The 24,504-nt window shown below is 40.8% G+C and overlaps 1 protein-coding gene across 3 annotated transcripts in view; it reads right to left on the reverse strand.

Moving 5' to 3' along the window:
• Positions 1 to 24,504, reverse strand: part of LOC131130813 (transcription factor SOX-6-like) — a 143,767-nt gene that overhangs the window by 20,369 nt on the left and 98,894 nt on the right. For 2 of the 3 annotated variants that reach the window (XM_058074833.2, XM_058074832.2), the window contains 5 exons: positions 17,203 to 17,323; positions 15,181 to 15,260; positions 8,910 to 9,059; positions 7,227 to 7,404; positions 4,429 to 4,661 (listed from right to left, as the gene is read on the reverse strand). In XM_058074833.2, the coding sequence (XP_057930816.2) occupies positions 4,429 to 4,661; positions 7,227 to 7,404; positions 8,910 to 9,059; positions 15,181 to 15,260; positions 17,203 to 17,323 (762 nt within the window). The remainder of the gene's footprint in view (positions 1 to 4,428; positions 4,662 to 7,226; positions 7,405 to 8,909; positions 9,060 to 15,180; positions 15,261 to 17,202; positions 17,324 to 24,504) is intronic. The other variant, XM_058074834.2, reaches the window with a different exon arrangement.

The raw sequence follows: 24,504 nt of genomic DNA on the forward strand, positions 1-24,504 counted from the left end.
GGTGCTGAGTCACACAACGCTCAGTATCCAAAAAGTTCCATCCATGAATAGTTTAGGACAGAGTGAAACTTTTCAATGCCAAAGCTCCATCCCAAACGCAGCAAGAACAACTCATTGAGACGCTGTTGTTAGGTAACCAACAAGGACAACAAACACCAGCATAGCTGTCTGTCAGCAACAATTGGAAACAATTACTTTCACTTTTTTTTATTAGCAGTTTTACTTTTATTATAATGGAACATAAGTTTTTATCTGTACTAAAGAAAGAGACTGCTGGGAAGTTGGAAGTATTCCAATATGGTCAATGTCAAAGCATTAGCCAATGGCCATACCGATGGTCTGCTGGTTTCTGTACTGAGCCTAGGCATGTTGTACGTCATTTGGACTGATATACACCATTCCAGCATACATTATTAACTGCACAATGTGTAAATACTAATGTTAGACTAGTCCCAAATATAAAAAGTAGACACAATTCACCTTGAAAGCCTCACAGTATTCCAACAGCATATAAAAGTCAGACAAAAACGTTCCTGTTACGTCGGCCATGATCCAGTAAATGTAAATAGTTACCGGTAGTCTGCACTACGCCTTAAAAACACACTTTCATTATTTTTATCAAATGTGTATATTTTTCCGGACATTTATTCATTCATTCAATTCAATTTCTGGAGCCTATCCCAGCTGTCTTCAGACGAGAGGCAGGGTACACCCTGGACTGGTCGCCAGCCAATCACAGGGCACATATAGACAAACAACCATTCACACTCACATTCATACCTATGGACAATTTGGAGTCGCCAATTAACCTAGCATGTTTTTGGAATGTGGGAGGAAACCTGAGTACCCGGAGAAAACCCACGCATGCACAGGAAAAACATGCAAACTCCACACAGTTAGATACACAATAAGATCTTTACATTTACTTTGGGCATGACATTTTTAGGCGTCTTGGCCCCCAAAACCCCCTAATTAGAAGGGCTTAAACAGTAAACAAAAACATGGCTGAGAAAAGAGATCTTTTGACTGGCAGAACTGCTGATTACTAAGCTCGTAAAATCTTGTAGTCTATATTTTATTCTGGGAATTTCATATTTGGAAATGTACAATAATTAAAGGAAGCAAGAAAATGGGATAGTGCAAAATATATTGTATGCTTATTATATTCAAATGTCATTTTTATGTACTATTATGTAGTACTTATGCTTTGTTTTGTTCTGTTTACTTTCCTTATTATGTGCATCTAGTGCTACAGTAAAGTCTCGTTATATCGATATTCTCGGGAGTCGGAAAAAATATCGATATAACCGGACTATGGATATATCCGATCCTGCGCCGAACTGCATTAAAAGTGGGCAATAATGCACTCGACATTGTTCTATACACACGAGAGAAACCACGAACGGCAGCATGTACATATGAAAAACAGTGATTATTGCAGGCGATAAAAAGATATCTGAATACAACACAATTAAATACATGTATTTGTACGCTTGTGTCTTCGTTGGAATAGGTGTGTATGCTATGTCAGTTGGTTCTTCATCCTCATCATCCTTGTTATCCTCGTCATGAAAACACTAAGTCTATTCACTGAATCTTCCCTCTAAATTATACAAATATTTACTCCTTTACTTCAAAAGATTGTTTAATACTTACCTCATATTAATTACCTGTAATCCTCTAATTACCGTCCGTCGGTGGAAAAGCCGAAACGGTGTTAGTCGAAAATCAAACAATACGCCGTTTACAGATTTCGCTAATGGTTAAGAAATCCTTAAGCAAATATTGATTCAGCTTTAAGCTGCTTTTGTATCGATATAAGCAGACCAAATTGGCTGGCGGGAGATGAAAAGGGCATCGTAGTAACCGGATTATCATAATAACCGGGTATCGTACTAACCGGAACTAATTATATCATAAAAGACTAGAAATTTGCCGGGAAATGAAAATAGTATCGTAATAAGCAGTACTATCGATATAACCGATATCGATATAACGAGACTTTACTGTAATCTGTGAATATATGGCGGCAGTCTTCCCTTTGTTGGAGCATTGCATGTTTCTGACTGCGAGTGCATGTTTGGGGCACGTGCCTTCTGCAAGTTTACTTGTTCTGCTCTGCCTTCGTGAAATATTATAACTTTTACCTGCACTGGGTTCCCTTCTCTGCATTTTGAGGTACGACAATGTGACAGATTGCAATATATAACCAGTATTGAATTGCATCAATTAATCGATGTTTCACTGATACATCATTGACTATTTTAGCATTCAATTATTCTTAATTTAAAAAAAAAAAAACAATGGAAACAATGATCAACATTTTTGCCTCTTTTCAGATATGTTGCAGACCAAACAACTAAATGTTTGTGTTTGCTACATATGGATTTGGTCCATCTTGAGTTGAACTGATTATTCGATTAATGAAAACAACAGGCCTTAGATTAATTGAAAATAATCATTTGTTGCATCCTTAAGATGGCATAACAAGTAAACACTATTATTGTAGTTGATTTAGTCTTTGAAGTCTAATCTTCCCAATTTTTTGGAAAGCAACATTTTACATGTTTATTTTGAGCTTATCTCAAAGTTATTAGCTGTTTTTTAATTTTCTTTTTGTAGCTGGACTTGCAGCATACATCTTCCACTTTAATGGTAATAAACAATTTATCAGCAATGGCTGCTTTTGAATTCACTCTCAGTGTTTATCAACATAAAGAAAATCAACTTGAGAGTTTATGGGGAAAAAAAGATCTTGCCAAAATGTGGTATATTTTCCTCCGTAAAACGCAAACAAGTCCAAAAACATTTGCAAAAACAGCCGCTCCTTGGTGCGCACAAATCCTGACCTACTTGGGCTGGCGGGGTTCAAAGGCTGCGCCCCCTAAAATATTCATGAAGTGTTAGCATCCTCATGCTCAGTAGCGGCCTAATCACGCTCGTCTACACGTCTGATCGCTGCAGACGTCCCTCTGGACACTGAAAGTGAGGAGGGGAGACTCACACATGCACACATACACAGCAAAAAGCAGCCATCTGAGGCTGACAAACCCAAAGTGGAAGGCCAAAAGCATCTCCGTCATGTGACCAGCTGCTCGCTCTTCAAAGCTGCGGACTTCTGGGTGGCCGTGAAGAGCATGCACACACTCAGTCTGCCCAAATTTATCAAAACTTCCGCCTGGCACTGAGAGCATGTATGCGTGGATTGGTGTGTGTGTGTGTGTGTGTGTGTGTGTGTGTGCGTGTAGCAGTTGAAAAGAAAACACTCCCTGAAGGAAAAGGACTTCCTCTCAAGCCTTATTTTGTATTCACTCATACACTCATGTTCACGCTATTAGTGCACGTGGCTAGTTTATGTTATTTATCCAGGCCCTTGCATAAAATGCGTATGTAAAAGTAGAATAATGTTGCCCGTTCAAGAGGTATGTTTATTTTATTTTGCTTATACTACTGCACTTTGTCATACTGCCAAGTCTTCCTCATATTAGACAACATTAGAGCCATCAATACAAGACGTATACCAATAATTTGGCATTTACCAGGATTGCAACATACCTTCAGTCATACTTATTTACACATACACACAGATGCATTTCATTAAATTACAGTAATCATTCGCCACTTTGTGCTTTGATTTTTGATTTTGCATAATATATGATTTCATAAATTATGCTGTTTTGTGCAAAAACAGCCTAAGCCTTTAACTGGTCTCTTAAACTGAACTCAACTGCTAAAAATCAATTAGCTTTTATGCCATATCCTATTTACATTTTTTAGGTGCACTTGAAACCTGCTTTTTTTTTCTTTTAAAGCTCCACATCGTTACAAAAACATGTAAAAAGATAACTGTACAAGTTCATGGACAATAGTGGTGAATAAATATATGTTAATAAATTAATAGAAATGTATGTAAATAAATGGAATAATAGTGACCGGGATGATTGGACACCACATGATTTTTAGATATAAATACGGAATTAAGTCAATGTTTAATTCACGTGGAGTAACTACTTGCTTCTTGATTTGTAGCTGGTATGTGTTCGAAGCAAAACAGAAAGAGTTGAAGGCACTTCCGAGGCTAATCAATGGAAATGGTGGAAACCATCCACCAAGATGAACAACGTCTAAAAACAATAGAAGCAGCAATACAAGCAGAAGACCGAACTCGTTCTCTTATGTCTATTATACTTATTTATTGATTATACTATTAGTTTGAGATTATTACTTAGTATTATGTGTCGTGATTGTGGAAAACATGTAATTGTTACTAATATTTTCTAACTGTTAAACATAGATTTGCAGATAAAGACAAGGTAAGGACATCACAATGTAGTGTGTACATGTAAACAGGAAGCATCCTCACGTGAACGTCTGTGACTGTATTGTTCGTGCTACTCAGGTCAAAAATTACGTGATTCTGTCTCTCACCTTGTTGCCATTGTTGAGGCTCATGCTGCTCAGTGCCGACAGTTTGACCTCCAGGTTTTGGTGACCAGGAGGGGCTAGAGGAGGAGGGGGATGGTGATGATGAGGCTGCTGCTGCTGCTGGTGGAGCTGCTCTCTATGGATCTGCTCCCTCATGTTCCTGGCCTCCTGGATGGCCTTCATCACTGCGTCCTGGTCCCCGAAAAGAGCCGTGGAGTTCAGGCTGGACAGGATGTCTGCAAGAACAAGAACACCACTACTGCTTTTGGTTCTATTGAAAACCCGCAAGAAGCTATTAGGGCTTCAAGTAAAATGAATGGTGATATACCGCAGACCACACATTAGCACATTAGCATCATTTATGGTGTGTGATGTTACATTGTTCATGATAAATAAAGAGCCATTTTTTTACAAAAACATTAACCAAAATTTTGTTGTCAGTTTTCATACACTGCCTCAGTTATCATACAATATTGCACTTAACAAACTAGCCTGTTTGCCCTGTGCTGTATCATTCTGTGGAATAGAGTGCCCAAAAAAGCACCCTAGTCATTGTTGACTCAGTCTGTGACTGCTAAACAACACGCAGTGGGGCCAGAAAAAGTTGCAAATTTTATCGAATTAGATTTTAAAAATTAGATTTTTTTCTTTTAAAAAAAGAAAGAACTCATCGCAAAGTACAAAACTGGGTTCAAATCCCAGCTTGGGCATCCTTGTGTGGAGTTTGAATGCTCTCCCTGTGCATGAATGGTTTTTCTCTGGGTACTCAGGTTTCCTCCCACATTGCAAATACTCCAAATTGTCCATAGGTATGAATGTGAGTGTGAATGGTTTGTTCGTCTATATGTGCCCTGTGATTGGGTGGTGACTGCCGGATGTTATTTGGGGTAGGCTCCAGCTACCTTCGTGACCCTAATGAAGACAAGCGGCATAGAAAACGGATGGATGGATTGCCCCCAAAAGCACTTTGAATTGGAGTTTGCACTTTTTTAGCTTTCAATAGCAATTTAACGCTAAAACTCAATATTTTCGTAGCTTGTTGAATTGTAATATTTGACAAAAAACATTCGAAATACTAAATGGCTTTAAAATGACAATTTTTGGAAATGAGCCATGTCCTGGGATAGTCACATGACAACCACTCCAATATGTTTCCTATACTGTACGCCACTTAAGGACTTAAGGACACATTTTAGAACTTGTTTTAGAAAGTGTTGCTGACATGCATGGTTTGAGTACTACATTATACATTCTGCGGCACTAAGACAGGTTCTGGTTCTGGAGTCTATCCCAGCAGCCCACCATGAACATGACATGCAACACTCTCAAGACAGTATGGCGACACCAGCTTACCAAACAAAAAAACACCTTAGAAAAGCCATGAAGTGTTTTCTTATTGTAATAAATGTATAAACACAAAGAAGATGGAAAAACACACAGACATCTTTGTTGTTGTTTTCCAACCTCTTCCTGCTTATTTACGTCTTTCTCTCTTTGAAGCAGACGTATATTTGAATAAGGAAAGGGTTGGGGGGGCACAGAAAGTCAATAAAAGGATGTAAAACTTTCCGTCGCCTTTGCCGGTTTTAATTAGCAGACAAGTGGGAAGTCCTCGATGTCTGGGTGGCCGTTCAAAGTGTTAGAAAATAGCAAGCAGCAGCGTCAAAGCCGCTGTGCTCAAATTGTTTTCAGGTCTAATGAGAGGCTTTAGATTAGCTTAATAACAGATAGCAGAGGTAGGGGCATAAAGGGTCTGGTCCCAGCAGACAATGATGTGAGGAAGCTGTTAAAAAGGCAAATAGCGTGTGTTGGTTTTCACTGTTTCCGCTGGCAGTCTTTTCATGGAGGCTAAATACAGGCCTTTGCCCTCCTGTAAAAGACAAATACGTACACACTCCTGGTGGGGGCGGCTGTCTACAGGGCACGTGCCACGCTGGGTGGTGCTGGGGGTGGGAGTGTTGAGGCAAGTTTTACACTGCATGGAGGATGCCAACCCAACACTTGCTTAGCTTCTTCAGTGAACACACCTCCTTCTCAAACCAACTGGTTGTTTGACACGCCTCCCTCTGACGCCTTCCCACTTGGGAAAGCGTGGAAAGGAGCAAGCCATGCATGTTAAAAAAATAAAGAATGTCATTGAGCAGACCTCCACCAAGACCTGACAATTCGCCTTTATGCAGCCATGATTGAAGTCACGCCTTGCTGCATCAAAACCACATCCTTTTATTGACGTATTTCCTGTTTCCGCTTGCTTTTCCTGTTTATCCTTTGTTGTGCAGGCAGCTTTGTTAAGTGGCTGGGTGCGGAGCAAGGAGCCAGGTGGACACAATCGGCAATTACTCTGATTCACAAACCAAAGAAGATGCCAGATTGTTCCCCATGGTTACCCTGTGTTGACGTCTCTGCCACTATTTCCATGGTCTCTGGTTTGCTCGCTACTAACTTCCACTCTAAGTCGTATTTGTTGTTGCAGCTTTTTGTTACAGGTAAGTTACTTTTTACTGTTGTGTCTTCCTGTCATACTCCGTTCCTAATGTGTGTAAATGGCACTACGGGATATGAATGGCTTCTTTTTTCGGTGCTTCTTATATTCCTACAGACTTTTGTAGTTTTGTATATTTATCAAATCAATTGCATTGTACAACGTTCACAACTTTTGTGTCTGTGTCGAAGTCCAAAACCTCACAGAGCCACAAAACATCCACCGTTTTAGCTCGCCCTTTATAGTTTCAAGTTCAATAGACCTGATTGGTTACCAAGCTGATTAATTGGTGAATGCTTGGTGAGTGCTTGCCACCTACCCAGGGATGCGTTCCGGCCCATAGAGGAGACCGGACTGGGGATGCGGGCCTTGCCTACACTAGTGGGGCTGGTCTTGTTGCCGGAGAACAACGTCTGAGTTGGTGATGTCGGTGACCGAAGAGGTTCTCCTGTCTTGGGTCGGGCTGAGAGGTTGAGAGGCTGTGTGGATCCTTCTTCCTGGAAGACAACATGTCAGTGGAATCATAAGTAGGGATGTGGACAAAAACGTGATATTGTTATGGTGTTATTGTTGTGACGGTCATAACAGGACCAAATAATAATAACAAGGGTGCCTAAATGAATGCAGACTCATTAACCTGCAAAAAGGGCTTGAAGGTTGTGTAAGATCTTGCATATTATTTTTGCACATTGTGTTCTGTATTGCTACTGGTTTTGTTGTGACACTTTGTTGTAAATTTTATACCGTATTGGTGAATGCATCACTTATTTATTACTTAATTTATATTATTTAAGTATTAAAATAACTATTTTGTTCAATTTCAAGAACACAAAATAAAAAGGTATTTTTTTAACAAGATGTGTCCATATTTAAAGTAAGGTTTGAGGACCATTCAACCTCACAACCACATGGAAAAAATGGAAGTGCTGAAATGAATTTAAAACTTGTTACTTTTTGGCATCAAATTAATGACCGATCACAGCGAACTTTGCAACAATAAAGATCCTTCATCACTTATAGTTGTAATTAAAGTCCACTGCTGCCTGCCATCTTTATCCATTTACTTTTAATGTTCTTTCTTTTTTCACTGCTACACATTCTCAATGAGCAATTTGTCACGATTGTCTGTAAAAAGCTATTCACTGTAAACGACATACTTTTTCGCTCGAGGAGCCCACAGTCCAAAATAAACACAGTCAAGTAGCATTTGGCTACTATGTTTCAGCCCAAAGATTTTTAAATAATCCAGAATAAAATCATTTTGTCACACGCTCCCATCATGAAGCATATCAATGTTGTTATAATATTATTTATATAACTATTATTTGGGTCCAAGCATGAAGTTTGCAAAGGTCCTATTATTTTCATAAAAATCATTTAGTGTTTGTTACTATTAGTTTTTGAGCATTGTTCCTCCACTAATTCTATTTATGTACAATATTTATACTATATAATAAATTTATTAAAATAATGAAGTATAATATATAGTAGTCAAGTTATTTGCCTACTCAAGTTAATGCCTGGAAGGAAAAAAGTTTGGTGAAGGATGGAGAAAGTCAGTAGAAAGGTGTCTGTGTGTGTGTGTGTGTTGCGCTGCGGTGGCATGCCAGTGGGCTGAGTGGGGGTGGAAGAGAAGGCGTGTGTGCTTAGTGTCTGGCGTGGAGTTCAGAAGGCGCAGCGTTAGCGTTTGACTGCGGCGAGCGCTGACGTGTGCCCATTGTGACTCGCAGCTGCTAAACACACACACATGCAAACACACACACTCGCATATGGCTTCCATTATAGAGCCCGGTCGTCAAATAAAGACGAGGCGTACGCTCTCTCCAGTGAAGAGGTCTGGCCTCCAGCCAAACAGCAGCCAGCGCCAGTGTCACTTTGTCGGTCTGTGTGTGAGTGTGTGTGAGAATGTGTGTGTTTCTAATGGAAGAACATGAGCTGGTTTCGTTTCCCTCTATAAAAAAAAAAAAACACTCTCTAGTCAGGCAAGAAGACCAGGACTCACCTTGAGTTGAGCGACAGGACTGGAGGCTCTCTTCTCGCTCTTCAGGGTGGAGGGTGACAGGGGGCCGGAGGCGTTGGGCCCCGGTGGGAGGGGAGCCATCTTGGCCCCCGGTGAGATCTGCATGCTTGCCAGCTGGGCAGCATACAACTGCTGAAGAAAGCAAGAAAACCAGTGAAAACCGACAGGCTGTTAACATCGCTCGCCAGTGGCCAGTTAGTGGCTTTTTCCTTTTTCATTCATAGTCTACAGCACACACACGTCAATAACTCACTCAACATGAGCATCCCACTAACTGTTGGAGGGCATCCTTATAGAACATTCTTTAATTCTCTTCCAAACACCAAATCCCAAAGCCTGCGTCCTTCCTTGTCTATATCTTTAGGACACCCACGTAGCGGTTCAGCAAAATAAGCTTGGGTTGCTATGACAGAGTCACGCTGTAAGTGAAAACAAGTGGAATTAAAATGACAAATGGCTTCATGAGGCCGTGCTTGTTGCTCCCGATCGCCTCAAAGACTTGTAACCATTGCAAGTTTGGCAGTCTTCAAGCAGTAACACACAATAGAACGTTTAAAAAAGACTTGGAAGGGACCAGCCCACTGCGGTGGATGGAAACGCTCAATGTAGAGAAAAAAAAAAAACAGCTGCCATTTTCCTTCCAAGGTACTTAGCAAGAACCACAGAGCCGACTAAGATCAGCAGGCCAGAGTCTGGACCATCAAAGGACACGACACGGACTTCCTGCAGGAAGTGGAGAATATGTGCCTTTGCAGCTTTAACAGCTTCTACTTGACTGGGAAGAAGACTTTGGAGTGTGTCTGTCACCATTTTGGCCTTAAGGGGTCTCCTGATTGTCTAAGACGTGTGTGTGTTCCAATTCCAAATTCCAATGTGCGCTCACCATTTGGAGCATTCTGAGTGCAACATCCGGGCACTGCAGTTTTGTTTTACTTCAGTGTGAACGCACTTATGAAGACTAAAAGACTAAGCGTCAGTACAAAAGTGAGCCAATTGAGACACAGCCACTGTCTGCTTTCACTCTCCTCGCTGGTTTCACCATCTGTTCCTTCCCATCTTATCTTCATCCTCTAATCTGCGTCCCTCCTGGCCTCACTATGCCCAAACGTCCCCCAGTGTTGGCAGATCCGATTTCCCTGTAGTCATAACTGCAAAGCCACCGGGGACCAGCGATCCAAAGGAGGAAAAGCGAGCGAGGGATGAAGGGATGAAGACACAGAGGGAGGAAGTGAGCCCACAGACACCCGAGACCAGCGTCATTTCACCTCCGAAGCATCAGGCTCGGCGGTCGGGCTGGGGGAGAAGTTGGCGGGCCGTCTTTGAGTTCCTCTGAGGCAGATATTAAACACAAACAGAAGGGGCTTTGCCACTGAGACAAAGCCCTGATGTCACGCCACTTGTTTAACTTGGAAGGCCCGGCGGCGCTCGAGCCGACCCCCGGCGAGATGAAATCCCCGTAAGAATGCAACGTGGATGGGCTAGAGCGGGATGGCGGCGAGGCCTCTTGTGTCAGTCAAGACCAACACAGAGCCACTTCTGCTGCTGGATTTTTTATGCCTCTGACAGGGAGCTGCTTAAATAAATAAATAGGAGCCAGATGTTTTGCAAACCACAATGGCCAGAACTACTGACTATTCAACTATTGTTTGACTTAAAGGAAAACTGCACTCAATCCTAGCCCAATCCAAAGTTTAGATGTAACCCGAGTCCTAACCCTTTAACAAAGAGGTGGCCCACACCATGCCAGAACCCGTTCAATGTGGCACGTCGCTTGGTGATCAGTGCTGTTCTAGTCTATTCTCCATCGCAGATCAATGGGTGACTGAGCTAAGCGATGTGCAACGTCAACAAGACTTCTACCTGTTTTACTCGCCTCCTCCTGAGGGACTACAAAGACTACAATTTTCTAAATTACAAATTGACAGAACGGAGCGAAGCCAGTCTCGTCTGTCTGTGCTATTTGACCGGGCCAGCTGACATGTGTGCTAATGTGACAGAAACCATGACACAGTGATTAGTTGGATTATTGTTGAATCGCTTAACCAGCACCAAGCCTTTTTCTTCAGACGGTTTGTAGTAATGTTGTTTGGCTCATTAACACAACACACAATGGCGAAAAAGTAGACTTTGAATCTGGAAGTGATCGACAGAAATCCAACCTTCAATTTCGACAGCAGAGACATAATACATAATACTGTGCATATTGTATATTCATTATTTTCTGCTGGTGTAATAGTACAGGCACATGGCGTGGCTTCGATACTGTCCAATGTCGGTCCCAAACCCAGTACATGTAATGGTATATGTATTCGTAATCGGATATTTCGATGCAGAACTTTCAATTTGGCATCAAGGCGTCCCAATTCCCAATCGATATACATTAAGTGAAGGACAGGAAGTGTGTCTTGAATCATGCATCTACTTGGAAACCATGTGTCCGCAGGAGGTCCTCAATCTAAATACGATTTAGTTCCTACGATGGCATGTAAGTTGGGTTTTAGTGTCATTTGGAACTTATACTTCATGTACACAGAGTACATGAAGGACATATAAAGGCCTTTTCTTAGCCTTTTTTAAAATATATATATACCTTTTGTTGTGTTGTTTTATCGCTTCACTGTAGGTTTTATGCTTTCTTTGTAGCACTTTGAGATTTCTGTAATGTAAAGTGCAATATAAATAAAATGTATTATTATTATTATAAAATACAGCAATAAAAAGATAAAATACAAGAAGTAAAAACAATTACTTTTATCCTTGTGGTTGTCTTGCACTCTTTAAGGGGCGTTACAAGGGAGGGAGAGACAAGCTTATTGGACAAGGACAAGCTGTCCTTTTCATAGGAGCAGATCTTTCACATGTTCAAGGATATAATCTTTATCCTTGATGATGGCCACAGCAGTGGAAGGGCTTACACCAAGCATGCAGCCCATGTTGGTTAGCATTTCTGTACTTTTCTGACCATTTAGTAACAATGTCTAATTTCCATCTTCATTTTTCAATTTTGCCTCACACTTCAGACATCATGACAATATGACATCATGGAGGTTAAAGGTTAAAAGTTAACAGAAAAGTATTCTTTCACTGCATACATGTACTGTAACTAGTCCTCTGATTTGTTTTTGCACACTGTTCTTTTTTTTCATCACAACAACACAAAGACCGCCTGTATTAATATTATTGGGTGACAACTTTGCAGGTGTAGCTACACACAAGGGGTACAAAAGCTACAGCCTATAAATGTCATCATAATTGCTTCTGGCATCGTTATTGTTGTCAAAACAATGTCCAAACATGTGCTACCAGCCAACGCCTGCATCTTGCAAACATTCCTCACATAATTACTCTTTATTCCCTCATAAACATTCCACGAACAGCTTCCTGTCTCATTCAGGTTCTTACTTCTTCGCCTTCTTCATCACGTATTGGAGTTGCATCTCCGACATCATCCCGCTCTTTTGATCGTTTTAAAAGGGCGACACCCCACCACCCTGCACCCACCCCCCGCCCCCCCTCTATGTCGCTTTGCTGTGTCAATAGCTGCTAATGAGAGCCTGGATAGGCCAAAAGCACAATGCAAAAAGAATAAACTCACATAAGCGGGAAAAAAAGCCATGCTCCGGTAGAAGCGACACCATGAAGCAACACTCCTGTGTGTCTGTGTGTGTGGGGGTGGGTGCTGTGCAGTGAAAGCCCAAACTTAAAAGCCTTTAAGGATCACACACTTGATTTTCCTCCTTGCAAATACTTTATGTACTAGGATAACCATTATAGTGCTAAGTGCTATTCTGGCAGCACAGGTGTCAAGCGCTAGTAAAGTGTGTGATGAATTGCCTGGGCCAGGTGTTGTGCTTTTGGGGCGGAATTCCTGCTGTGATTCATCACAACAGCTTTTGTCTGACGCGGCTGATGGGCGGCTGATAACGAGCGCTCACGTGTTAGAGGCGGCTCGCTGGCGCACGCACAAAAAAATGTTTTTTTTTCCACTGGAAGACACGGGGGAGAACCGTGTAAATTGTTTTACAGTGGAACCTCAGAGAGTGCCCGCCACAGTGAGTGTTTGTCAGTTCATCGAAGAAATTTACCCCAAAATTGTAAAAAAATAAAATAAAATAAAAAAAAAAGGCTCCATTCAGCCACATGACTTCTTCTAACCCTAACCCTTGCCCTAAACTTAATCGTTAACATTAAACTTTTATTATCCAAAGTTGCTAATAGTGTGTGGCCTGCAGCAGACTTACATGTTACAGTGACGAGATACTGAGGCTGAGGCAACCCCTGAATACACATAATAGTGCATGTATTCCTAATCTGATATTTTGATACGGGAACGTTCATTTTGATATATAGATGAACCAATTTCCCACACGGTACACTTTAAGTGAAGGACAGGAAGTATGCGTCTACTAGGAAAACCTGTCTACTTGTTTGGTATTTTTATGATTACACAAGGTCTTCGGTCTATGTCAGATTTCTGCTCATAGGATGGGAAGTAAGTTGGGTTTTAGTGTAAGATGGAACTTATACCTAAAAAACACGTAAAGTAATCAGCATGCAGATCAAAAAGTTCCGCTGTATCGACTCCGTAAGGAAAAGAAACAAACAAAACGCATGAAGAACATACTGTATAACATAATAATATTAATTAAAAGATGAAATGCAAACTTGACTCAGCTTGACTTGACCTGTCTCTGGTTTAAAGGTTTCATGCAGCAGGTATACACCGATATACATATTCTGTCAACTCAGTCAGCCATGAATAGCCAGCAGTAAAAGCATTATATTTTATGGAAATATGGCAGGCTTATTATTATTGCCCACTTGAACTGGGGGCGAGGTTGTAACGAGTAGGAGTTTTATTCGGACATGCTGACGCTGACTAAACAATGACCTGTCTCGCTTCTTTCACATGAGAACACAGACTTGAACTGTTTGTACCTGCTGTCGGTGCATCTCTTCCGAAACCTTCAACACTTAGTGATGTGGATTCAAAAGAAACGCTGCTTTTGTAGGCTTTGTGATACAGAGTGTGTTAAGTAGGTAAGTAAACAACATGTATATGCAGAAATGTAAAGAATGTATAAGCGCCTATGTTATCTCCCTGTAGGTCATGGTGGATGAGTGAAGGCTTCTGAGAGCTAGCTAGCTAACATTTAAAAGGGACCTATAATGCTTTTTCCACTTTTCTGACCTATAAATGTAGTTAGAACGTTGAATTCTTGTGTTAAACGATGCAAAAGTTTCAGATAATGAGGTTTGCACATTTGGAAGTGAGTGCTAAAAGAAGTTTGGGATGGCTCAAATAGCTTGGTTTCAACAGGTGTTGTAAAACTGCCCCTTTGTGATGTCACAGAGGGGTGGACTTATTTGTATGGGCGGTTCAGATATGTGCGCTGCCCTCCCCCAAGCTCTGTTTCCTCTGCCCTCCCCCAGGTTCTCCTCTGTTTACTTGCTAGCAAAGCCACATTTGTTTACAATTCCTAAAGTCGCCACCAACAGGCACAGGTGGTTGGAGTTTCTATACATGCGGGCATGTCACCAACCACAGCAGAGTGGGCGTGCCTGGCCGTGGGTGGAAAACATTAAAACGGACTGTTTTTGCGGGAACCATGAAATTCAAAGAAATACAGCTGAATAGGTGCAGATTCTGGAAGATCTATAAAGCTTTGTGTGCTGGTTATCATGTGTAGCCGCTCTATAGGAATCCACAACTCAATAATGACCATAATAGGTCCCCTTTAACATCACTTTTACCTAGCGTTGTTGGGGAAAAGCACAAGGCTATGAATTAGCAAGATCAACACATTATTCTCCTGCAACCAAAATGTGCAAAAATGTAAAAAAAACCCAAAAAACTAAATACAGTATCAATGTTCAAGCCAAGGCAAAATTTTAGAAAAAGGTGCTAACAAAGGCGGCCATTGAACAAGGTACCATTGTGGAAATGTAAATAGATAATACAACATAACTAAACATGCTAAAACAAAATATTTATAGATAAATCAATATTATAAGTTTCAAAAGTATTTAACTTTAATAATTTTCAAATAATTAAATATTTCATGTATTATTTAATAGTTACTAAAGAATTAATTCTAATTAAACTTTCTGGTAGTATGTGTATGTCCACACTTTTTGGACGGCCAAAAAGTGTGGACATGTATTCTGCACATGTATTTTGTCTTAAAGTTAGCCAGGCTACATTCACACACATTCTGCTCCACAAATACTTCTGTTCTAAGGTGTAGTTCACCTGTAGTTGAAGAGGACTCAGTCCAGACGCTGCTGCGGCTGCCATTGCTGAAGGAATGAACTGCATGGGGTAGCTGTCACCTGTAGAGCAGCACAGTGTGCAACATTAATTAGTGCACAGTGTGTAACATTAGTAGACAACACGCAGCAAGCCACCGGCTTTAAACAGCAGCTTCATGTTTGTATTCATGCCCAGTGAGTAGTCACCATGTGTTTGTATGGAAGCTTTGTCACGGGGGTCCATATCAACAGAGAACAAGTTTACTTCCTGCTGTTTTCACCTAAAAGGCTTTTCATGTCCGAGTCTTTGTTACACTTAATAATAGCCCTTAAACAACCCCCCACACACACCAACCCCCACTTGCTTTTTAAAAAATGATTTCTGCCCCTTGTGGAGGACAAGTGTGCTCATGTAGGAGGAAGTGTAGATCTTTCCAACCTCAGCACCTGGAGGAAGGCAGGGGAGGAAGGAATGTGTGAGGACCACATCAGAGCACGGAAGCAGCTGCTACTACTGTATGTGTGCGTGTGCGTGTATGTGTATGCTTGTGTGTGTATCTATCTGATTGTGTGTGTGTGTACTTCATTAATTTCATGATTGTGTTGTTTTTCCACATAATTTCAATGTAAGTGATATATACAGTATATGCAAACCAGATATTCATGTGTGAATCGTCTCCTATAAATCTAATTGTGTGTATACTTTTGTGCTAACTTAATTCATTTCATGTTTCTGTTGCTTTTTTCACACTATTTCAGTCGATCTAAATTATATGTTTGGATTCTTGTGTATGAAGCCAGTGTGTACCATTAGACTTGTGTGTGTGTGTACCTCTGTGAGTGTTAGAGTGGTGTGAAAAAGTGTTTTTCCCCTTGCTGATTTCTTATTTTTTGGCATGGTTGTTACAGTTAAATGTTTCATATCATCAAACAAATTTAAATATTAGTCAATGACCAGCAAGTCCACCTCTGAATGGCTGAATAAAACCAAAATGAAGACTTTGGATTGGCCTAGTCAAAATCCTGACCTAAATCCATATTGAGATGCTGGGGTATGACCTTAAAAAAGGTGGTTCATGCTGGAAAACCTTCCAATGTGGCTGAATGACAACAATTCTGCAAAGATGAGTGGGCCAATATTCATTCACAGCACCACAAGAGACAAGTTATTACAAACGCTTGATTGCAGTTGTTGCTAAGGGTGACCCAACCAGTTTTTATGTTTAGGGGGCAACCACTTCTTCACACAGGGCCATGTAGGTTTGGATTTTTTTTCTCCCTTAATATCTTCCTGTATATCTATCAACTGTGTAATTGTGTTTGCCTTATTAACTTCATGTTTGTGTTGTTTTGTGGACTGAAATGCACATCATTTCATGTCATATGTACAGTATGTGTGAATTCTTAAGCCGGTGTGTACCTGGAGATGTGCAGGCATGCCCATCTGTCCAATGAAGTGTACTTTGGTGTTCATTTCAATAATTTCACATTTTCATTCCACGTCATTTTAGTCAGTCAAAATTATATTTATGTTGGAATTTATGTGGGAAGTGTGGACCAGGAAATGTGTGTGTATTGGGTTTTTATGGAATTAATTCCAAGTGTTAATTTCATGTTTGTGTTGTTTCTTCATCTAGTTTCAGTCATATTTTTGGGTCTTCTTAAGCCAACGCGTACCAAAAGACTTGTGTGTGTGTGTGTGTGTATGTGTGTAAAATGGCGTGAAATTCCATGGTGCAGATGTTTTGTGCAACTTTCAGCACGTTGTAAAAAGAGACATTCCAGGCCCGGCCATGTCCAATGTATTGTTCCTGACATGAACGAGCATGGCTTGTAAATCTCTCTGCTCATTTCCAGAACATTCCTCACCTGACACACCTCATTAACATGGACTGACTTCCCAGTGTATGTCCATGTGTGTGTAAGGTACTGCTGATAAAAGCTGTCATGCAGTCATGTCGGAAATAGTTTGCCCAGAAAACATTTATTTCCTCAACATTGATGAGTGGCTACATTGTCGTACCTGGTTTGTAGGACATGCCCGGTGGGAAGAGGAAACCTTGCTGTGCGGCAGCGGCAGCCGCCAAAGATCTCTGGTCTTGAGGAAACACAGGGATCATGAGGGGGGGCATGTGACCTTGGACCTGACAAGGAACACAGAAGGTCGAACATGAACATGTTCATTAAATGTTAAAATTACATAATTGTTAATTACAATACACAGGAATATAAAAATGTTTTTAAAAAGGGTAAAAATGCAAAAAGTCATTTAAAAATATTTTTTAACACTATAAAAAAGAACGACCATTCTTAATAAGGGTGCCAGATTCAGACCAAAAGTCAAAATAATTAAATATAATACATTTAATTATAGCAAAGCATGCTGGGAAATGCGTAATCTGCCCATTCCACAGATGCAAACTCTCATGGATGGTGATGTTTTTGAGTAGATATAAAATACTGAATGATGAAGAGGTGGTCGATCAACAATCACGTTATTGAAACAAACAACTAAACCAAAACAACCATAGTCCGCAGTAAATCCGCACAGGGAAAGTAGAAATTGCAAGCAGGCATGAAAGGACACCAAAAAATGCACATTTCTCCCACTGTGTAGTACACAAAATGTCCATCCAGTTTGGTCTACAAACTAAAGTAGGCTTCGAGTTTTGGTCCACTGTGCAATTGATTTTGACACCCCTGGTCTAAACCGTTCGACTGTCACAACCATCATCAAGAAACTAGACCATATCTGTGGAAATGTGGAAGGATATGCACCTTTGAAATGAACATTGATAACTCAGCAACATAGCAGCTGTACATACAGTAGTTGTACACAGTATCAATAATAGATATGCTGTTCATAAATATGACTGCTAGTGAGAAGGCATTCAATAACCCGCTTATCCAGATCCAGGTGACGGGGGCAGCAGTCTCAGTAGAGAAGCCCAGACTTCCCTTTCCCCGGCCACCTCCTCCAGCTCCACCAGGAGGACACCAAGGTGTTCCCAGGCCAGCTGTGAGACATAATCCCTCCAGCGTGTCCTAGGTCTTCCCTGAGACCTTCTCCCGGCTGGGTGAGCTCCTTACCCTAAGTCTAAAGGGGAGTCCAGCCACCAAAAACCACATTGCACCCCTTGTAGCCGAGGTTCAACAAAGTCAGTGGTCTCAAACACGTGGCCCACGGGCCAAATGTGGCCCGCAGGACACTAGTTTGAGGCCCCCGCCTTGATATGAAAGTTTAATGTTAGTGCGGCCTGCGCAAGTTTGATATGGATGCTGTATGGTATCATGTACCCAGAAAAAATTATTACGTTTGATTAATGTTTATGTTAAAGGTTAAATAACTGTTAATAGTTAACCTCCCTATCCGTGTGGAAGTGGTAAGTTTTTGGCTATTTAAGTTTAAAGGAAATAACTTGAAGGCTACCGTTTAGGTCGCTAGCTCTCTAGTTTGCGAGTTAGCATGTGTCTCAAGACCCTGCAGTTGCGCAATATGTTGTAAATAAAAAAGTATAAATGTGACTATAGTCGTGTTTTGTCATGTCTACAGGGCTCTAATAATGCTTTGTTAATTTTAATCTGAAAAAAATAATTTGTCTACCCACCAACTATATGTGGTTTCTTAAGTTTTTATTATTTTTAAGTTATTATTATTATTATATTTATTTGTTACTGATTGATTGATTTTCTTTATTCTTATTTGTTTATTTATTTTTCATCTAATTTTGTGCAGAAAAATAAAAATTAAGACATTTGAGAACAGTGGAATGTTTTATCAGAGCTTTTCTTGTAGAAAATCAGAACCAAAGCACTGAAAAAGTTTGTATATTTTTCTGTTTTTAATAAATGCGTATTTTGGGGGGGGAACCTGGCCCAGACCCTAGCTCCAGTGGCCCCCAGGTAAATTGAGTTTGAGACCCTTGAACTAAGTCGTCGTACCCTTCTCTACAGTACCTTGGAACAGACTTCCCCAGGCAGGCTGAGGAGTGTGATCACCCCTGGTTGGAACACACTTCACAGTCACCCTTCAGTCACCACCACCCGGTGTGCCAATCCAAAGGTACTATTCCCGAGACGTGTCAGCCAAGACAATCCTTTCATGGAAATAATTAATATGACTTAATCAAAGCAAGGTACAACTGTAGGAAGTCTTTGCTAACGTGTGTGTGTGTCGCTTTGTAGCGCCTTCACTTGTTTGCTTTCATGTTATGTCTCCTTTCTACTCCTTAACTCAACTCTTTTATCTATCATTAGCCCTTTTATCTTATCTCAACTCAAACTTTTATTTTATCTTATCTCAAGCCACGTTACATGGACACAGGTATAGGGATACAGTTCTAATCATAAAAATGTGTGTTGTGTGTTTGCCAGTGTTGCATGTGTGGTATGACGCTAACGTGCAAAAAAACATGTATATTTGTCAAACAAAATAAATATGTGTTATAAAATGAACATTTGTACACAGTCAACAGGTCTATACACTCAGGAAGGCAAACACCTGTCCATAGTTACAAAACGCTAAGCACACACTGAGCTTCACACTTTTTGCGAAACATTACACACAGCGATTTGCAAACCTTTATACGCATTTTTGCACCTTACAAACAGATAAGGATTGGGGAGATTACTTCCTTGTAATTACAAAACCCCAGCTTGCCAGTGACCACACAAATGAACAAACTGGATAAGCACATCCACCAGATACGTCTACACTTTACGCTACAGTCGTAAGAAAAACTATTTGGTTTGGATTTTCATTGTTGATTGATGCAGTACTTGGTGTCTTTATAGTATTTCTGTACTTTTTCTGTATACTTCAGAGTAATCAGGAATAATGTGTGCTTGTCCACATATTTTGGTCATCTAAAAAAAAAAGTGTCTGATCAAAAAAAAGTCATGTTGCATTGATGACAGTACTGTGTAGCTGGCTGCAATAGTGTCTGATCATTTGAAGAATGAATGTGTGTATTAAAATACGCGTATATGTTTTGACTAATTTTCATATGTCATTTTGCAAACAATCAAGGAGTTATGTAATTTGAGTATGATGTTTGGATATTTCTGTGAATATTTTGAAAAACTGAGCCCTGTTTTACAAATTGCATGTAAACAAGTGAAAAAGGGTTGGGTGGCGTGTGCCTGTTTCTGTTTCTCAGCAATTTCCCACTGGAGCATTCCCCCGCCCCTGCACGGTAGTCTCAGTTCGCACACTTAAATAGAGGAGGAGTGACCCGCCACAGCCTCATCTCACGCTTCTGTCCTTTATTTGATCAGCCAATGTGCAAATTCAGCGATTTATATTTAAGAAAAAGCTTTAAATTATTTGAACTATACAGAAAATGCATTTCTAATACTTCAAAAAAGTTAAATGGAGTATTTGATATTAGTATTCGCTTTATTATTTTTCACTATGACAGATCTCCCCTGATCGCATGTCACTAGTGTGTACCTGTGTATCTGCTAGTAAGCTAAGTGTGTGTTCCATGAGTCGGTTGATGAGATGTGTCTTAGAGCTTCATGACCATGTGGGCCAAGACAGTGTGGAGTGGATATCCTATTTGGACTGTTGTCTTTTGTTGCAGGTTTGAGTCTTAAGACAAGAGTTTAGGTCTCACACACTCATACACACACACACAATGTAGAATGTGATGAGAAAGAAGAGCAAAGAAGAAAATGTAGCCAGTGTGTCCAAGTGGCTATGAAGAAGTGAGACTAAGAAAGCGGGGGGGTGGGCAGGGGGGACAAAATGGTCCCATTCATTGTGCTCCTCTGGGAACGCTGGACTGACTGAAGCACAAACACACAAAGATCTCCTTTTACCAAATCATGGTACCAATCAGGGGGGGTTAGCAGGGGCCCGGTTCTGCTCAGCCCCTAAGAAAATAGAAGCCCCCCACCCCCTGTCTTACATTCACACACACCTAGGCAGGAGCATGTACATGCGCAGACCCACTATTAATAGTCTTCTTGTCTGCGGAGCCAATGAGGCATCTCATAACGATGGTGGCAACATCAAACTACTTTCATATCATCAAATTTTTCCATTAGTCATGTGACTTATTTACCTTGTTAACATTGGATGTTGAAAAGCCCTACAAAGATGTCCACATTGAAATATGAGTTACTCTGAGTCAGTTTGTGTGCTAAATACTTTGTCATGCTGAGAGTGTGCTATGGTTGAACGCTGCATGTGTTATGGGTGCATAAATAAAATCAATCTGGCCCGAGGAATAAATTGCATCATATTTTTTTCAGGAATTTCTTCACGTAGGAGGAACCACCAGCCTTTTTATTTATTGAGTCACCGCAAACAGCCCTCCATTTAGCAAAATAATGTTTGTTGTTACTATAACAACGTAAATATGAAGGCATCGCTGCCTGTAAACGACTGCACTAATTGTACACTAGCATAAAAAGCACAAGCGGTCATTGTTTGCAGTGCACACAACCGATAAAACAAAAGTCTATGACAGAACATTCATTATAAAAAATACACGCAAACAAGAAGCTAAAGAGTATCAGATCATCAAGAAGAGCAGATGAGTTCTAAATGAAGAGCAGAGGCTGGAGAAGGAGGCGGAGGAGTGTGGCTTTGCACTCATTAATTAGCCCGTTAGCTCGGGCCCGGGCGTTGCGGTCGGGGCCTGTGCCTTTGTGGGCCTGAAGGAAATGGGCCACATATGAGAGCCATTACTGGTGCTGCTTTAACAAAGACACACGCCTGTCAGCCAGCAAGCAGGGACAACTAACAATATCTGCTTACAACACATAACAACACATGCTAAGAAAACACACAATCAATACACGTATGTACTTTTGTGATATCAGCTCACTGAGGATAGACCTGTTCTTCTTCCAAACATACATTTATGGACCTTGTTTGAGCACGAGAAACAGAAAAGGACCTTCAGCCAAGTGCAACCAAACTGTCCAAAATGTCTTGCTCAGAGGAAGAATGAAGATTCAGAGCTCATGTTAAACCTCTGATCCATTTATTTACTTGTTAACAGGAATGCCTCTGTACTTTTGTCTACGTATGTAGAGAAGTAAATCTATGTGGTTCAATACTAAAGAAAATGGATGTTCCTTTGTTGCTCAGAAGTACTGTATGTTGCCACTTGAGCGGCTCCACACAAGGACATTACTGCAGACACTTAGACTTACATAATATTTATTCAATAAAAATATAAACACAACAATGTTTTGCTCCATTTTTCATGAGTTGAACTCAAAGATATAAAACATTTTCTATGTAAACAATCATACCTATATATGCCTATCACAATATCAAATTGTGTTTGAGATATAATAATATGTTGGGAGGATGCACAGCAGCCGAATGGCTAGCCACACAGGAGACCCAAAATTGTCCATAGGTATGAATGTGAGTGTGAATGGTTGTTTGTCTAAATGTGCCCTGTGATTGGCTGGCGACCAGTTCAGGGTGTACTCCGCCTCTCACCCAAAGACAGCTGGGATAGGCTCCAGCATCCTGCGACCCTCGTGAGGATAAGCGGTAGAAAATAAATGAATGAATGAATGAAAGAATGAATGAACATGCTGGGAATCACCAAATGCAATAACGTCTGCTTAAGCTTGTTTCATAAACAGACTAGCAGACCTTTGGGGAGGCTTACAGGTTTATCTGCCTTACAGCCACGACCATGTAAGGAAGTCCGCTCCTCTATGACATCACAAAGGGGCAGTTATACCGCGGTTTTTGAAACCATCAATTTTTTTCACCAAACTTCTGTCAGGGCTCACTTCCAAATATGCAAACCTCATTATCTGAAACTTTGGCATCGTTTAACACGTGAATACAACATTCTAACTACATTTATAGGTCTTAAAAGTGGAAAAAGCCCAACAGGTAACCTTTAAAATTGTTGTCATTCAAATTAGCATATGCTGACTCACAGAGCTAAATGTAGCTAGGTTAGTAGCTACCATAGCTGGTAGATAGTAGGCCCGCGTCCACAAAGAGACTGAATCAGATAAGAGCCCAATCTCTGCGTTTATTCCACTTATAAAACCAATGCACACAGACAGTGAAACCTGTCTCATTCAGCCTGTGTAGACACCTAAATGCATATCAATTTATCAAGGCCGTTTTTTAAATGATTCGATAAATCAATATATATCCATTATCATGGCAGGCCTAGCCGAGACAATCTATCCACCTTCCAGGTGTGGCATGTGAAGATGCTGATTCGACAGCATGATTATTGTGCAGGCATGTCTTAGGCTGGTCACAATAAAAGGCCACTACCAAATGTGCAGTTTTACTCTACTGAACATCTCCACAAAGTGACAGGTCAGATTGAGATTGAGACACAGATGAGAATGGGCGTCCCTGAGACAGTTTGTGACAGTTTTTGCATAAATTCATTGGTTATGCAAACTAATTTTTTTCAGCAACTGTCTGGTCTCAGACAATCTTGGAGGTGAAGATGGTGGATGGAGAGGTCCTGGGCTGGTATGGATACATGTGGTCAGCAGTTGAAATGCTTTCGGAGGTGTCTTGTGGTTGAGAAATGAACATTCAGTTCATCATTCAGTGCCCATATTTGTTTTAAATGCCCACATGGAGCAGTAGGTAGGTTCCTTTGTGCGTTATATGTGTTGATGTTTCGTTTGGGGGACTTTTTTGTACCAGCTACAGTTTGCATCTGTGTGCATGTGTGTAACCATATCTACAAAAAGGGGAAACTTTCGGAAGCATTTCTTTAACCCACTGAACATCCCCCGCTGGCTCTCCACACCATTTAATACCACATGACAGGAAGCACGACTGACTTTGAACTGCACCACACACACACATACACACAAACATTCAGATGCGTGACAGTAGAAGAGGTCCATGATGAGTTAAAAAGACTTATTGAGCCCCGACTTAACCTCACTAGGTCATAGTCTATTCGGGTTATGTTGTGTGTGGATCACAGTTCAGAATCCCACTGTGCTAATTATGGACCTCATGCAAACCAATATAGACAGGAACTTAAGCAAAGTAAGCAATTTTATGACGTTTAAAATTGATAAAATGTTACTGAGAAGCTGGGGTCCCAAAGTGGGGACTCCATGAGTAAAAAAAAAACAAAACACAATTGGCGCTGCCTAACACTCATACATATGAGTCGCCTCACGGTGTAAGGAGAATAGCAAAGAACGCACAAAGGTGACACATATAGACAAACAACCATTCACACTCACATTCATACCTATGGACAATTTGGAGTCGCTAATTAACCTAGCATGTTTTTGGAATGTGGGAGGAAACCGGAGTACCCGGAGAAAACCCACGCATGCACGGGGAGCATCA

This window comes from Doryrhamphus excisus, linkage group LG1, assembly GCF_037039965.1.
Source record: "Doryrhamphus excisus strain RoL-2023G ecotype Guam linkage group LG1, RoL_Dexc_Guam_v1.1, whole genome shotgun sequence".
NCBI classification, from domain to species: Eukaryota; Metazoa; Chordata; class Actinopteri; order Syngnathiformes; family Syngnathidae; genus Doryrhamphus; species Doryrhamphus excisus.